This window comes from Triticum urartu, chromosome 7, assembly GCF_003073215.2.
Source record: "Triticum urartu cultivar G1812 chromosome 7, Tu2.1, whole genome shotgun sequence".
Lineage (NCBI taxonomy): Eukaryota > Viridiplantae > Streptophyta > Magnoliopsida > Poales > Poaceae > Triticum > Triticum urartu.
Genome location: NC_053028.1, coordinates 495,745,876 through 495,760,474, shown reverse-complemented (window position 1 = coordinate 495,760,474; position 14,599 = coordinate 495,745,876). Strand labels below are relative to the sequence as shown.

Sequence of the window (14,599 nt, the reverse complement as noted above, 5' to 3'; positions counted from 1 at the left end):
CATTTGCGTAAAGATAGATTTCCTAATCTGCGCAAATCAAAGCTAATGCCACGTGCTGATGGTCCTTTTAAGGTGTTAGAGAAAATAAATGATAATGCATATAAACCTGAGCTACCTGTAGATTTTGGGGTTAGTCCCACTTTTAACATTGCAGATTTGAAGCCTTATTTGGGTGAGGAAGATGCGCTTCCGTCGAGGACGACTTCATTTCAAGAAGGGGAGGAATGATGAGGACATCAATACCATTGTTACACCCACAGCCCCTACTGTTACATATACTGGACCAATTACTAGAGCTCGCGCACCCCAATTAAATTACCAGGTACTTTCGTTTCTTGGTAATGATTCTAATGTTCATGAGATTATGATGCTGCCTAAATTGGATACATTTGTTTTGCTTACAAATGAAGGGCCTAGCTTGGAGAAGGATGAACATTGGAGCAAGAACACGCCTGGAGTTGATGGCATACGCAAGGGGATCAAGAATGGAGTTACAAGTGATGATTTCAGGACTTTGAAGCCGCCATAAGGAGTGCATGAAGCCTTGGACGAAATATACAAGATGCCACTTCATAATATTCGTCCATGCTATTCTAGGTGTTGCGTCACCTTATTAATGGGCCAGGCCCATGTAATTTCGAAATACTTAAGTATAGGCTATTTTTAGAGTCCGTATGTGTGGGGAAACAAGAGTTAGGGTTGGTTTCGGACCCCACCCTCAAGGGCCACGAAATTCCCCCCTCTTCCTCAATATATACAGCCCTTAGGGCGTCGTTTAGACTTTGGGTTTTGTTTAGATTAAAATTTCGCCATAGCTGCAACTTCGCGTACTTCGTTTGTGTCCAACGACCAGACCAAGATGTCACAGAACCCCACCTTGATCAATAAAGCTTTCATCTTATATTCGCAATATCCCGATTGCAATCTCAGTTTCTTACTTGTTCTTCGTTTGCTCGCAGGAAACAGACCCTCGTGGTCAGGTTGATCGTGCTCCGGCGTGGTCAATAACCCTCGGAAGTTGGTTTAGCGATTGCTAAGGCGCGACGTCTCGCACGTTCGTAGTCGGATCGTCAAGGTCGACTCCCACAGAAAACGATAGCCACCATCTCATCGAAACATCGGGACACCTTAGCCTCTATCAATTCGCCACACAAAACGCATGCTGGTCTCATCAAAGGAGTCTCCCAGTTCAATGGTAGAACTCTCATTCTCCCCATTGAACAGCTTGTCGAAGTACTCCCGCCATCTATGATTAATATCCTCGTCCTTCACCAAGAGTTGGCCTGCTCCGTCCTTGATGCATTTGACTTGGCCAATATCCCTCGTCTTCCTCTCTCGGATCTTGGCCAATATCTCCGTCCTTCTCAGTGAAATAAGGAAAAAAATATGTAGTTCCCAAATGTGAGTGGAAACAAAGGCAACCTTGGCTTGCAGCCACTAATGCAAACCCCGCAATCCAAGGAAGAATCATGACCTCACGCAAAAATCACAGTAAGGTATTGTCTTACTGTATAAAGAAAATTTTCTTTGGAGAGAAACTTGTATTTGACATGAGGAACCTAAACTTGTCCTCTTGACACTATTAGTATATTAGATAGCTTCAGAATAACCAGACACATACATGTGTAAGTCTTTTTAGAGTCTCCACACAAATGGAACCAGGGGTGGAGGCAGCATTCTGCCACTCCCCAAGCTTGCTTCATATTGTAGCGATAGAATGTTGTGCAATGATACTATTGGAAACCAGTGTGCGGTCACCGCGCCCCGAGTCGCAGCCCAAGGTGATCTGGCATGGACACATATAGGATCAACTAAAGTGGAAGTAGTTTGCAAGTCTACATTTTTTAACCCAATCCTAGCCATGGCACAAGAATGTAAGGTGAAAACAACACAAGAACTATAATATTTTACTTGCATAGAAGCATCCTTATTGTTGTACTGCTAACATAGGACAATGCACGTGCGTTGGTACAGGCAAAATGCGAGAATTGCCTCAAGCACACTACAACAAGCGCTAAACTTCATCTCCCCACATCTCGTCTTTTCATCGACCATTGTGATTCCCAATCAAGCTTAAGTTTTGAGATCGAGTGGGAAATTCAAATTGAAGCACTTCCGAATAGAGGCGAATGATATGATACAATAGTTAGCTATATTTTGTTTTTATTATAAAAATCATAATAATTGTGTCAATGAACCCCTCACTTTTTCCATGTAATATCATAAATAATGTAATTATTATTGATATGAATAGAGACATGACGGCCTTCCCTAGAAAAATAACAACATTACTCACATCCCACTTCAATGCATACCACAACATAGGATGAAAATCGATCCTAATTAACCTAGCAAAAAGGCATAGGACAATTGCTACCTCTTGAGCACTGCGTTGGTTTTCCCTTGAAAAGGAAAAGGGTGATGTAGTAAAGTAGCGTAAGTATTTCCCTCAGTTTTTGAGAACCAAGGTATCAATCTAGTAGGAGACTACACGCAAGTCTCTAGTACCTACACAAACAAATAAGAACCTCGCAACCAACACGATAAAGGGGTTGTCAATCCCTTCACGGTCACTTACGAGAGTGATATCTGATAGAGATAATAATAATAAGATAAATATTTTTGGTATTTTTATGATATAGATTGAGAGTAAAGATTGTGAAATAAAATAGATTGGAAACTTATATGATAAAAGATAGACCCGGGGGCCATAGGTTTCACTAGTGGCTTCTCTCAAGATAGCATAAGTATTACGGTGGGTGAACAAATTACTGTCGAGCAATTGATAGAAAAGTGCATAATTATGAGAATATCTAGGTATGATCATGTATATAGGCATCACGTCCACGACAAGTAGATTGAAACAATTCTGTATCTACTACTATTACTCCACACATCGACCGCTATCCAGCATGCATCTAGAGTATTAAGTTCATAAGAACAGAGTAACGCATTAAGCAAGATGACATGATGTAAAGGGATAAACTCAAGCAATATGATATAAACCCCATCTTTTATCCTCGATGGCCACAATACAATACGTGCCTTGCTGCCCTATTGTCACTGGGAACGGACACCGCAAGATTGAACCCAAAGCTAAGCACTTCTCCCATTGCAAGAAAGATCAATCTAGTAGGCCAAACCAAACTGATAATTCGAAGAGACTTGCAAAGATAATTAAATCGTACATATAAGAATTCAGAGAAGAACCAAATATTGTTCGTAGATAATCTTGATCATAAACCCACAATTCATCGGATCTCGACAAACACACCGCAAAAAGAGTTACATCGAATAGATCTCCAAGAAGATCGAGGAGAACTTTGTATTGTGATCCAAAGAGAGAGAAGAAGCCATCTAGCTAATAACTATGGACCTGAAGGTCTGAGGTAAACTATTCACACATCATCAGAGAGGCTATGGTGTTGATGTAGAAGCCCTCCGTGATTGATTCCCCCTTCGGTGGAGCTCCGGAAAAGGCCCCAAGATGGGGTCTCTTGGGTACAGAAGGTTGCGGCGGTGGGAATAGGGTTTCGTGGTGCTCCCGAATGTTTTTGGGGTATATGGCTATATATAGGAGGAAGAAGTAGGTCGGTGGAGCTGCGAGGGGCCCATGAGGGTGGGGGCGCGCCTAGGGGGCAGGCGCGCCTCCCTGCCTCGTGGCTCCCTCGTTTCTTTCTTGACGTCCACTCCAAGTCCCCTGGATCACGTTTGTTCCAAAAATAACTCTCCCGAAGGTTTCATTCCATTTGATATTCCTTTTCTGCGAAACACTGAAATAGGCAAAAAATAACAATTTGCACTGGGTCTTGGGTTAGTAGGTTAGTCCCGAAAATAAAATAAAAGTGTATAAATAAGCCCATTAAAATCCAAAACAGATAATATAATAGCATGGAACAATCAAAAATTATAGATACGTTGGAGACGTATCAAGCATCCCCAAGCTTAATTCCTGCTCGTCCTCGAGTAGGTAAATGATAAAAACAGAATTTTTGATGTGGAATGCTACCTAGCATAATTCTCAATGTAATTCTCTTTATTGTGGCATGAATGTTCAGATCCAAAAGATTCAAGACAAAAGTTTAATATGGACATAAAAACAATAATACTTAACATGGCAGAAGAAAGTTCATCCCTACAAAATCATATAATTTGGTCATGCTCCATTTTCGTCACACAAGAATGTTTCATACTTTAGTAATCTCAAACTTTTTTCAATTTTCACGCAATACACGAGCGTGAGCCATGGATATAGCACTATGGGTGGAATAGAATATGGTGATGGAGGTTATGTGGAGAAGAGAAAAAAAGAGAAAGTCTCACATCGACGAGGCTAATCAACGGGCTAGGGAGATGCCCATCAATTGATGTCAATGCAAGGAGTAGGGATTGCCATGCAACAGATGCACTAGAGCTATAAATGTATGAAAGCTCAACAAAAGAAACTAAGTGTGTGTGCATCCAACTTGCTTGCTCACGAAGACCTAGGGCATTTGAGGAAGCCCATTATTGGAATATACAAGCCAAGTTCTATAATGAAAAATTCCCACTAGTATATGAAAGTGACAAAACAAGAGACTCTCGATCATAAAGATCATGGTGCTATTTTGAAGCACAAGTGTGGAAAAAGAGGATAGTAGCATTGTCCCTTTTTATTTCTTTTATTTTTGGGCCTTCCATTTTTTTATTTGGCCTTTCTCTTTTTGGGGGGACAATGCTCTATTAATGATGATTATCACACTTCTATTTATTTACAACTCAATGATTACAACTCGATACTAGAACAAAATATGACTCTATATGAATGCCTCCGGCGGTGTACCGGGAAGGGCAATGAATCAAGAGTGACATGTATGATAAATTATGCATGGTGGCTTTGCCACAAATACGATGTCAACTACATGATCATGCAAAGCAATATGACAATGATGAAGCGTGTTATAAATGAAACGGTGGAAAGTTGCATGGCAATATATCTCGGAATGGCTATGGAAATGCCATAATAGGTAGGTATGGTGGCTGTTTTAAGGAAGATATAAGGAGGCTTATGTGTGACAGAGCGTATCATATCACGGGGTTTGGATGCACCGGCGAAGTTTGCACCAACTCTCAAGGTGAGAAAGGGCAATGCACGGTACCGAAGAGGCTAGCAATGATGGAAGGTGAGAGTGCGTATAATCCATGGACTCAACATTAGTCATAAAGAACTCACATACTTATTGCAAAAATCTACAAGTCATCAAAAACCAAGCACTACGTGCATGCTCCTAGGGGGATAGATTGGTAGGAAAAGACCATCGCTCGTCCTCAACCGCCACTCATAAGGAGGACAATCAAATAACACCTCATGTTTCAAATTTGTTACACAACGGTTACCATACGTGCATGCTGCGGGACTTGCAATCTTCAACAGGTATTTCTCAAATTCACAACTACTCAACTAGCACACTCTAATATCACCATCTTTATATCTCAAAACAATTATCAAGTATCAAACTTCTCATAGTATTCAATGCACTTTCTATGATAGTTTTTATTATACCCATCTTGGATGCCTATCATATCAGGACTAATTTCATAAACAAAGCAAATTACCGTGCTGTTCTAAAGGACTCTCAAAAATAATATAAGTGAAGCATGATAGATCAATAATTTTTATAAAATAAAACTACCACCGTGCTATAAAAGATATAAGTGAAGCACTAGAGTAAAATTATCTAGCTCAAAAGATATAAGTGAAGCACATAGAGTATTCTAATAAATTCCAATTCAAGTGTGTCTCTCCCAAAAAGTGTGTACAGAAAGGATGATTGTGGTAAACTAAAAAGCAAAGACTCAAATCATACAAGACGCTCCAAAAAAACACATATCATGTGGTGAATAAAAATATAGCCTCAAGTAAAGTTACCGATAGAAGAAGACGAAAGAGGGGATGTCTTCCGGGGCATCCCCAAGATTAGTCTTTTTGTTGTCCTTGAATTTTACTTTGGGGTTCCTTGGGCATCCCCAAGCTTAGGCTCTTGCCACTCCTTATTCCATAATCCATCAAATCTTTACCCAAAACTTGAAAACTTCACAACACAAAACTTAAACAGAAAATCTCATGAGCTCCGTTAGTATAAGAAAACAAACCACCACTTAAGGTACTGTAATGAACTCATTCTTTATTTATTTTGGTGTTAAACCTACTGTATTCCAACTTCTCCATGGTTCATAACCTCCGATACTAGCCATAGATTCATCAAAATAAGCAAACAACACGCGAAAAACAGAATCTGTTAAAAACAGAATAGTCTGCAGTAATCTATAGGTTTCGAATACTTATGTAACCTAAAAAATTCTAAAATAAATTGGTGGACGTGAGTAATTTGTCTATTAATAATATTCAAAAAGAATCAACCTAATCGCACTCTCCATTAAAAAATGGCAGCAAATCTTGTGAGCGCTAAAGTTTCTGTTTTTGACAGCCAGGTCGCTAAAACTCCCCCCAAGTCTTCCCAAAGTTTATACTTGGCACAAACACTAATTAAAAGCATAAAACCACATCTAAACAGAGGCTAGATGAATTATTCATTACTAAACAGAACCAAAAAGCATGAAACAAAAATAAAATTGGGTTGCCTCCCAACAAGTGCTATCGTTTAACGCCCCTATCTAGGCATAAAAACAAGAATAGATCTAGGTATTATCATCTTTGGTATGCAATCCATAAGTAGCTCTCATAATAGATTCATAAGGTAATTTAATCTTCTTTCTAGGAAAGTGTTCCATGCCTTTCCTTAACGGAAATTGAAATCTAATATTCCCTTCTTTCATATCAATAATTTCACCAATCGTTCTAAGGAAAGGCCTACCAAGAATAATGGGACATGTAGGATTGCAATCTATATCAAGAACAATGAAATCTACAGGCACATAATTTTTATTTGCAACAATAATAACATCATTAATTCTTCCCATAGTGGAATCCTTGAGGTGCAAATTTAAAGAACAATCATCAAATTCACGAAAACCTAACACATCACACAAAGTTTTTGGAATTGTGGAAACGCTAGCACCAAAATCACATAAAGCATAGCATTCATGATATTTAATTTTAATTTTAGTAGTGGATTCCCACTCATCATAAAGTTTTCTAGGGATAGAAACTTCCAATTCAAGCTTTTCTTCATAAGATTGCATTAAAGCATCAACGATATGTTTAGTAAAAGCTTTATTTTGATTATAGGCATGCGAAGAATTTAGCACGGATTGCAAAAAAGAAATACAATCTATTAAAGAACAATTATAATAATTAAATTCCTTGAAATCCAAAATAGTGGGTTCAATGCTATGTAAAGTTTTGACCTCTCAAATCCCACTTTTATCAATTTTAGCATTAAGATCTAAAAACTCTGAAACATTGGGATGCCTTTTAACTAAAGTTGACTCATCTCCAGTCCCATCATTATCAAGATTCATATTGCAAAACAAAGGTTTAATAGGGGACACATCAATCACTTTTAGATCTTTATCCTTATTATCATGAAAACTAGAAGAACACGATTTCACAAAGCAATCTTTTTTAGCATGCATCCTAGAGGTTCTTTCTTTGCACTCATAAATGGAAATTATCATAGCTTTGAGAGACTCATTGATATCATGCTTAGGTGGAATAGATATAAGTTTCAAAGAATCAACATCAAGAGAAATTCTATCCACGTTCCTAGCCAACTCATCAATCTTTGACAGTTTTTCTTCAATCAAAGCATAGAAACTCTTTTGCGAACTAATAAATTCTTTAATATTAGATTCAAAATCAGTGGGCATCTTATTATAATTTCCATAAGAATTGTTGTAGGAATTACCATAATTATTAGAGTAATTACTAGGAAACGGCCTAGGATTAAAATTACCTATGTACGCATTATTACCAAAATTGTTCCTACCAACAAAATTCACATCCATAGATTCATTACTATTCTCAATCAAAATAGACAAAGGCATATCATTAGGATCAGAAGAAACACTCTTATTAGCAAACAATTTCATAAGTTCATCCATCTTTCCACTCAAAACATTAATTTCTTCTATTGCATGCACCTTTTTACTAGTAGATGTTTCAGTGTGCCATTGAGAATAATTAACCATAATATTGTCTAGTACTTTAGTAGCTTCTCCTAAAATGATTTCCATAAAAGTGCCTCCCGCGGCCGATGATACGTCCATTTTGCATCATGCTTTTATATCAATATTTATTGCATTATGGGCTGTAATTTCACATTATGTCACAATACTTATGGCTATTCTCTCTTATTTTACAAGGTTTACATAAGGAGGGAGAATGCCGGCAGCTGGAATTCCGGGCTGGAAAAGGAGCAAATATTAGAGACCTATTCTGCACAACTCCAAAAGTCCTGAAACTCCACGGAACACCTTATAATAAATAATGAAAAATCCTCGCCAAAGATGAAGACCAGGGGGCCCACACCCTCCTCACGAGGGTGGGGGGCGCCCCCCTAGGGCGCGCCCCCTACCTCGTGGGCCCCCTGGTGGCTCTCCGATGACCATCTTCTCCTATATGAAGTCTTTCGTCGAGAAAAAATAAGGAGGCAACCTTTCGGGACGAAACTCCGCCGCCACGAGGCGGAACCTTGGCGGATCCAATCTAGAGCTCCGGCAGAGCTGTTCTGCCGGGGAAACTTCCCTCCCGGAGGGGGAAATCATCGCCATCGTCATCACCAACGCTCCTCTCATCGGGAGAGGGCAATCTCCATCAACATCTTCATCAGCACCATCTCATCTCAAAATACTAGTTCATCTCTTGTATCCAATTCTTGTATCCAAGTCCGGGATTGGTGCTAGTAGGTTGCTAGTAGTGTTGATTACTCCTTGTAGTTGATGCTAGTTGGTTTAATTGGTGGAAGATCATATGTTCAGATCCTATATGCATATTAATACCCCTCTGATTATGAACATGTTTATGCTTTGTGAGTAGTTACGTTTGTTCCTGAGGACAAGGGAGAAGTCTTGCTATTAGTAGTCATGTGAATTTGGTATTCGTTCGATATTTTGATGAGATGTATGTTGTCTAGTCTCTAGTGGTGTTATGTGAACGTCGACTACATAACACTTCACCATTATTTGGGCCTAGAGGAAGGCATTGGGAAGTAATAAGTAGATGATGGGTTGCTAGAGTGACAGAAGCTTAAACCCTAATTTATGCGTTGCTTCGTAAGGGGCTGATTTGGATCCATATGTTTCATGCTATGGTTAGGTTTACCTTAATACTTTTGTTGTAGTTGTGGATGCTTGCAATAGAGGTTAATCATAAGTGGGTTGCTTGTTCAAGTAAGAAGAACACCCAAGCACCGGTCCACCCACATATCAAATTATCAAAATACCGAACGCGAATCATATGAACGTGATGAAAACTAGCTTGACGATATTCTCATTTGTCATCGGGAGCGCTTTTCCTTATATAAGAGTTTGTCCAGGCTTGTCCTTTTCTACAAAAAGGATTGGGCCACCTTGCTGCACTTTATTTACTTTTTCTACTTGTTGCTCGTTACAACTTATCCTATCACAAAACTATCTGTTACCACTTATTTCAGTACTTGCAGAGAATACCTTGCTGAAAACCGCTTGTCATTTCCTTCTGCTCCTCGTTGGGTTCGACACTCTTACTTATCGAAAGGACTATGATAGATCCCCTATACTTGTGGGTCATCAGCCGAATCTAAAAGATTTCTAGAAGCAAAATTCAATCCGGCATAAAAATTTTGTATAATCATCCAAAGATTCAAACCATGTGTAGGGCAATTATGTATCATTAATTTCATCCTCTCCCAAGCTTGTGAAACATGTTTATGATCAAGTTGCTTAAAATTCATAATATCATTTGTAAGAGAGATGATCTTAGGGAGAGAAAAATACTTAGAGATAAAAGCATCTTTGCACTTATTCCATGAATCGATACTATTTTTAGGCAAAGACGAAAACCAAATTTTAGCACGATCTCTAAGCGAAAACGGGAATAGATTCAATTTAACAATATCATTATCCACATATTTCTTCTTTTGCATATCACACAAATCAACAAAGATGTTTAGATGGGTAGCGGCATCTTCACTAGGAAGGCCAGAAAACAGATCTTTCATGACAAGATTCAGCAAAGCAGTATTAATTTCACAAGATTCAGCATCGGTAAGAGGAGCAATCGGAGTGCTAATAAAATCATTATTGTTGGTATTGGAAAAGTCACACAATTTAGTATTATCTTGAGCCATCATGACAAACAATCCAACACACAAGCAAACAAGAGGCAAGCAAAAAGATACGAATGGAAAAGAGGCGAGCCGAAAAGTGGGCGAATAAAACGACAAGGGTGAAGTGGGGAGAGGAAAACGAGAGGCAAATGGCAAATAATGTAATGCGAGGGATAAGAGTTTGTGATGGGTACTTGGTATGTCTTGACTTGTGCGTAGATCTCCCCGGCAACGGCGCCAGACATGGCTTGTTGACGGGAGATCAAATCTTGACTTGACTTGGTGCAACCTCCCCGTCCCCGGCATCATAAATTCTTCTTGCTACCTCTTGAGCAATGCGTTGGTTTTCCCTTGAAGAGGAAAGTTTGATGCAGTAAAGTAGCGTAAGTGTTTCCCTCAGTTTTTGAGAACCAAGGTATCAATCCAGTAGGAGACTACACTTGTCATATATTCCATATATCACATTAGATAGATATCATATTCATGGAATACGATTCACTTTTAAGATGCCTTGATGGTGAAATGGTAGACACGCGAGACTCAAAATCTCGTGCTGAAGAGTGTGGAGGTTCGAGTCCTCTTCAAGGCATAATATGGAGAATGCTACACAAATAAATAAGAACCTCGCAACCAACGCGATAAAGGGGTTGTTAATCCCTTCACGGTCACTTAGGAAAGTGAGATATGATAAAGATAATAAGATAAATATTTTTTGGTATTTTTATGATATAGATTAAAAGTAAAGATTGCGAAAGAAAATAAATTGGAAACTTATATGATAAAAGATAGACCCGAGGGCCATAGGTTTCACTAGTGGCTTCTCTCAAGATAGCATAAGTATTACAGTGGGTGAACAAATTACTGTCGAGCAATTGATAGAAAAGTGCATAATTACGAGAACATGTAGGCATGATCATGTATATAGGCATCACGTCCGCGACAAGTAGACCGAAACGATTCTGCATCTACTAATATTACTCCACACATCGACCGCTATCCAGTATGCATCTAGAGTATTAAGTTCATAAGAACAGAGTAACGCATTAAGCAAGATGACATGATGTAGAGGGATAAACTCAAGCAATATGGTATAAACCCCATCTTTTTATCCTCGATGGCAACAATACAATACGTGCCTTGTTGCCCCTGCTGTCACTGGGAAAGGACACCGCAAGATTGAACCCAAAGCTAAGCACCTCTTCCATTGCAAGAAAGATCAATCTAGTAGGGCAAATCAAACTGATAATTCGAAGAGACTTGCAAAGAAAATTAAATCATACATATAAGAACTCAGAGAAGAACGAAATATTGTTCATAGATAATCTTGATCATAAACCCACAATTCATCGGATCTCGACAAACACACCGCAAAAAGAGTTACATCGAATAGATCTCCAAGAAGATCGAGAACTTTGTATTGAGATCCAAAGAGAGAGAGAAGAAGCCATTTAGCTAATAACTATGGACCCGAAGGTCCAAGGTAAACTACTCACACATTATCGGAGAAGCTATGGTGTTGATGTAGAAGCCCTCCGTTATTGATTCCCCCTCCGGCGGAGCTCCGGAAAAGGCCCCAAGATGGAATCTCTTGGGTACAGAAGGTTGCGACGGTGGAAATATGGTTTTGTGGTGCTCCCGGATGTTTTCGGGGTATATAGATATTTATATAGGAGGAAGAAGTAGCTTGGTGGAGCTGCGAGGGGCCCACGAGGGTGGGGGCAGGCGTGCCTCCCTGCCTCGTGGCTGCCTCATTTCTTTTTTGACATCCACTCCAAGTCTCCTGGATCACGTTTGTTCCAAAAATAACTCTCCCGAAGGTTTCATTTCGTTTGATATTCCTTTTCTACGAAACACTGAAATAGGCAAAAAAACAGCAATTTGCACTCAGCCTTGGGTTAGTAGGTTAGTCCAAAAAATAATATAAAAGTGTATAAATAAGCCTATTAATATCCAAAACAGATAATATAATAGTATGAAACAATCAAAAATTATAGATACGTTGGAGACGTATCAACAACTATATCCTATCCAACCTAAAAAATAATATAAAAATGTATAAATAAGCTCATTAACATCCAAAACAGATAATATAATAGTATGGAACAATTAAAAATTATAGATACGTTGGAGACGTATCAACTATATCCTTTCACATATTAGGCCTGCAAGATGTTAACGAGTCAACCCTTGACCTACAAGGCTACACCACGTTCTATCCGAATGAAGCTCCCACTGCACTTCGCCCTTGGCCTCCCTGCCTCGCCCAGCTCCTCCTCCCCGTCGTTGGTCTCCGTGGGAAGGAGGCTGCAACCAGAGAGGCGCTGTTCTTTGGAGGGACAGAGGCGGCGACCTGCGGCAGTGGCTGGGAGAGCTGGAGTACGAGGCGACGGCGACCATTGAGGTGACATGCTTTGGAGGGTTGGAGGCGTCGTGTGGCGGCCGCAGTGTGGTGGAAGACGACCATGGCGTGCCGCGTGCATTATAGATACCAAGAATCAACCCATGCCGGTGTTTTTGATAGTAATGCTACCAGCCCTACAAAAAATGTGGACAAAAGGTAACAGTAAATATTTCTTTTTCTAAGAAAAGGAAATAAAATAATCAAACAAACAGTGCAGAAACACATATGCAGTGATGAATAGTAGTTTTTCCTTGCAGGGAATATCAAAAAAGAAGTGAACTTCAGTAAAATGGAAACCCACAAATGGAAATCTAGCAGTACTTCCACTATTTGACAAGCATACTATTTAAAATGGCTGTATGCATCAGCCATACTTTGCCTAGTGAAAATTATTTCCCATATCATGTGTAAAAACAGGTAGAGTATCTAGAGCAGAATGAACAAAATGAAAGATAAATTTCATCATCTAGCAAACTACTTTGACAGAGAGTAAATTAACCAGATAAAAATAGCAGTGAAGACGGATCACTGTACCACTCGCATCCTCGCTCAGCCCCATAGCCTCCAGCAGCACCAGCAGTGTGTGTGTGTGTGCATGCGTCGCTGGTGCTCCTTCGACGTCTATGCGACGGCTGCCACACAATGGTCGTGCCACCGTACACTGCCGCCGCCTCGCTCATTGTTATCTTGCCATATGCTGCCACCGGCCTCCACCATGCCTCCCCATCTACCCATCCCAATTGCCACAGCGGGATCGCATCAGCTCACGCCAACAATTGCCCGTGAGTGTCATTCCTCTCCACATGCTTTGATGTATATATATTAACCCCACCGACCCAATAAGGTGAATAAATCGGTGATAGAAATAAACTTTGCTTAGACCCAAAAGTAAGCTAGCTTACGAGATAAAAGAAATCCTTACCGATGGCGCCAGTCATATAGGAGTTGCCCATAGCTTTTGCACTTTCTCTCTGCATGAATCCTTTGCGATCAAAATCAAACACCATGACATAAATCAACAATATATACACTCCATTGCAAACATACAGAATGGGGAGAATCAAAACACCTTGATGTATTCATATCATCGTATTTCTCAACTGTGGTCACACAAAAAAATTCGAATGATTAAAACGAATTAGGAGGATGAGCCTGGTGGGGAAAGGTGTCGTCCAGAGTGGTCACTGAGGTCAGACCCCCTCATCAGTTTCTTGGCGAGCGAGGGCGGCTATGTGATGGGGGTGGATATGATGAGCAGCCTCCAGCCTCCCCTGCTCTCCCATGATCCTGCTCGAGGCCCGCGCTGCCCATTCACCGTCGCTGTCGCTTGCCAAGTCGAGATTGAGTGAGAGAGATAAAGAGAGAGAGGGAAAAAATAGTGGAGGGAGTACCTCAGAGCTCGACGCCTTGAAGATCAGCTCATCCTCTCCCGCTTTCCAGATCGAAACATGAGAGGGCAAACAGTGTGGCGGGGGTGGGGGAAAGCGAGGAGAGGTGGCGGCGGGGCAGCGAGGGTAAGATACCCTAGCGGCGGCCGGGCGTGGGGTGGGGGTCTGGAGCGCTATCGCGAGAGGGAGTGGAGAGGTGGATCTGCTCCTGCCGACACGCCCTAAGAAGAGGTCGGCTCGGCAGAGCAGTAGGGGCACCGCCGGAGCGGGAGATGGGGGCGGCGCCCGAGCACGAGCAGAGGGAAAGAGAGAGGTCGAGGGGTGGATGGAGAGGAGGGGCGGTGTGTGGTTTTTCTTTCCGGTTTTCTGATAGCGGGAGGGCCGGAGGGGTGGTGTGACGTGGGACGGAAAAAACAAGAGTCAATTACACTAACATGCTAGAACTTGGCAAGGATGATTACTTTAATGTTAGAATTTGCGGCATACATCAAACTGGTGTAAAAAGTTGACTTAGCGGTGCAAATACAGTGCATTTGCTGTTTGTACCACTGACTTGGCACCGT

At 40.6% G+C, this 14,599-nt stretch overlaps 1 protein-coding gene and 1 non-coding gene across 8 annotated transcripts; one reads left to right on the top strand and one right to left on the bottom strand.

Annotated features, from left to right (window-relative positions):
- The first annotated feature begins 10,755 nt into the window (after positions 1-10,755).
- Positions 10,756-10,836, top strand: TRNAL-CAA. Its single transcript has one exon. It is a non-coding gene; the product is annotated as a tRNA-Leu (tRNA).
- Positions 10,837-12,288: 1,452 nt separating this feature from the next.
- On the bottom strand, positions 12,289-14,395 carry LOC125522962. Of its 7 annotated transcripts, none has more exons than XR_007290054.1 (5): positions 14,040-14,394; positions 13,718-13,968; positions 13,571-13,630; positions 13,183-13,454; positions 12,289-12,782 (listed from the first exon to the last, which is right to left on the bottom strand). XR_007290054.1 is itself a non-coding variant. In XM_048688005.1 (3 exons), exons 1-3 carry the CDS (start codon positions 13,653-13,655, stop codon positions 12,743-12,745), a joined length of 318 nt encoding a protein of 105 aa, XP_048543962.1. In that variant the 5' UTR covers positions 13,656-14,394; the 3' UTR covers positions 12,289-12,742. The 7 variants fall into 7 exon arrangements, 1 of the variants encoding a protein (XP_048543962.1); XR_007290057.1 differs by having other exon boundaries at positions 13,183-13,375; XR_007290058.1 differs by having other exon boundaries at positions 13,183-13,375; positions 13,571-13,619.
- Between the last annotated feature and the right edge of the window lie 204 nt (positions 14,396-14,599).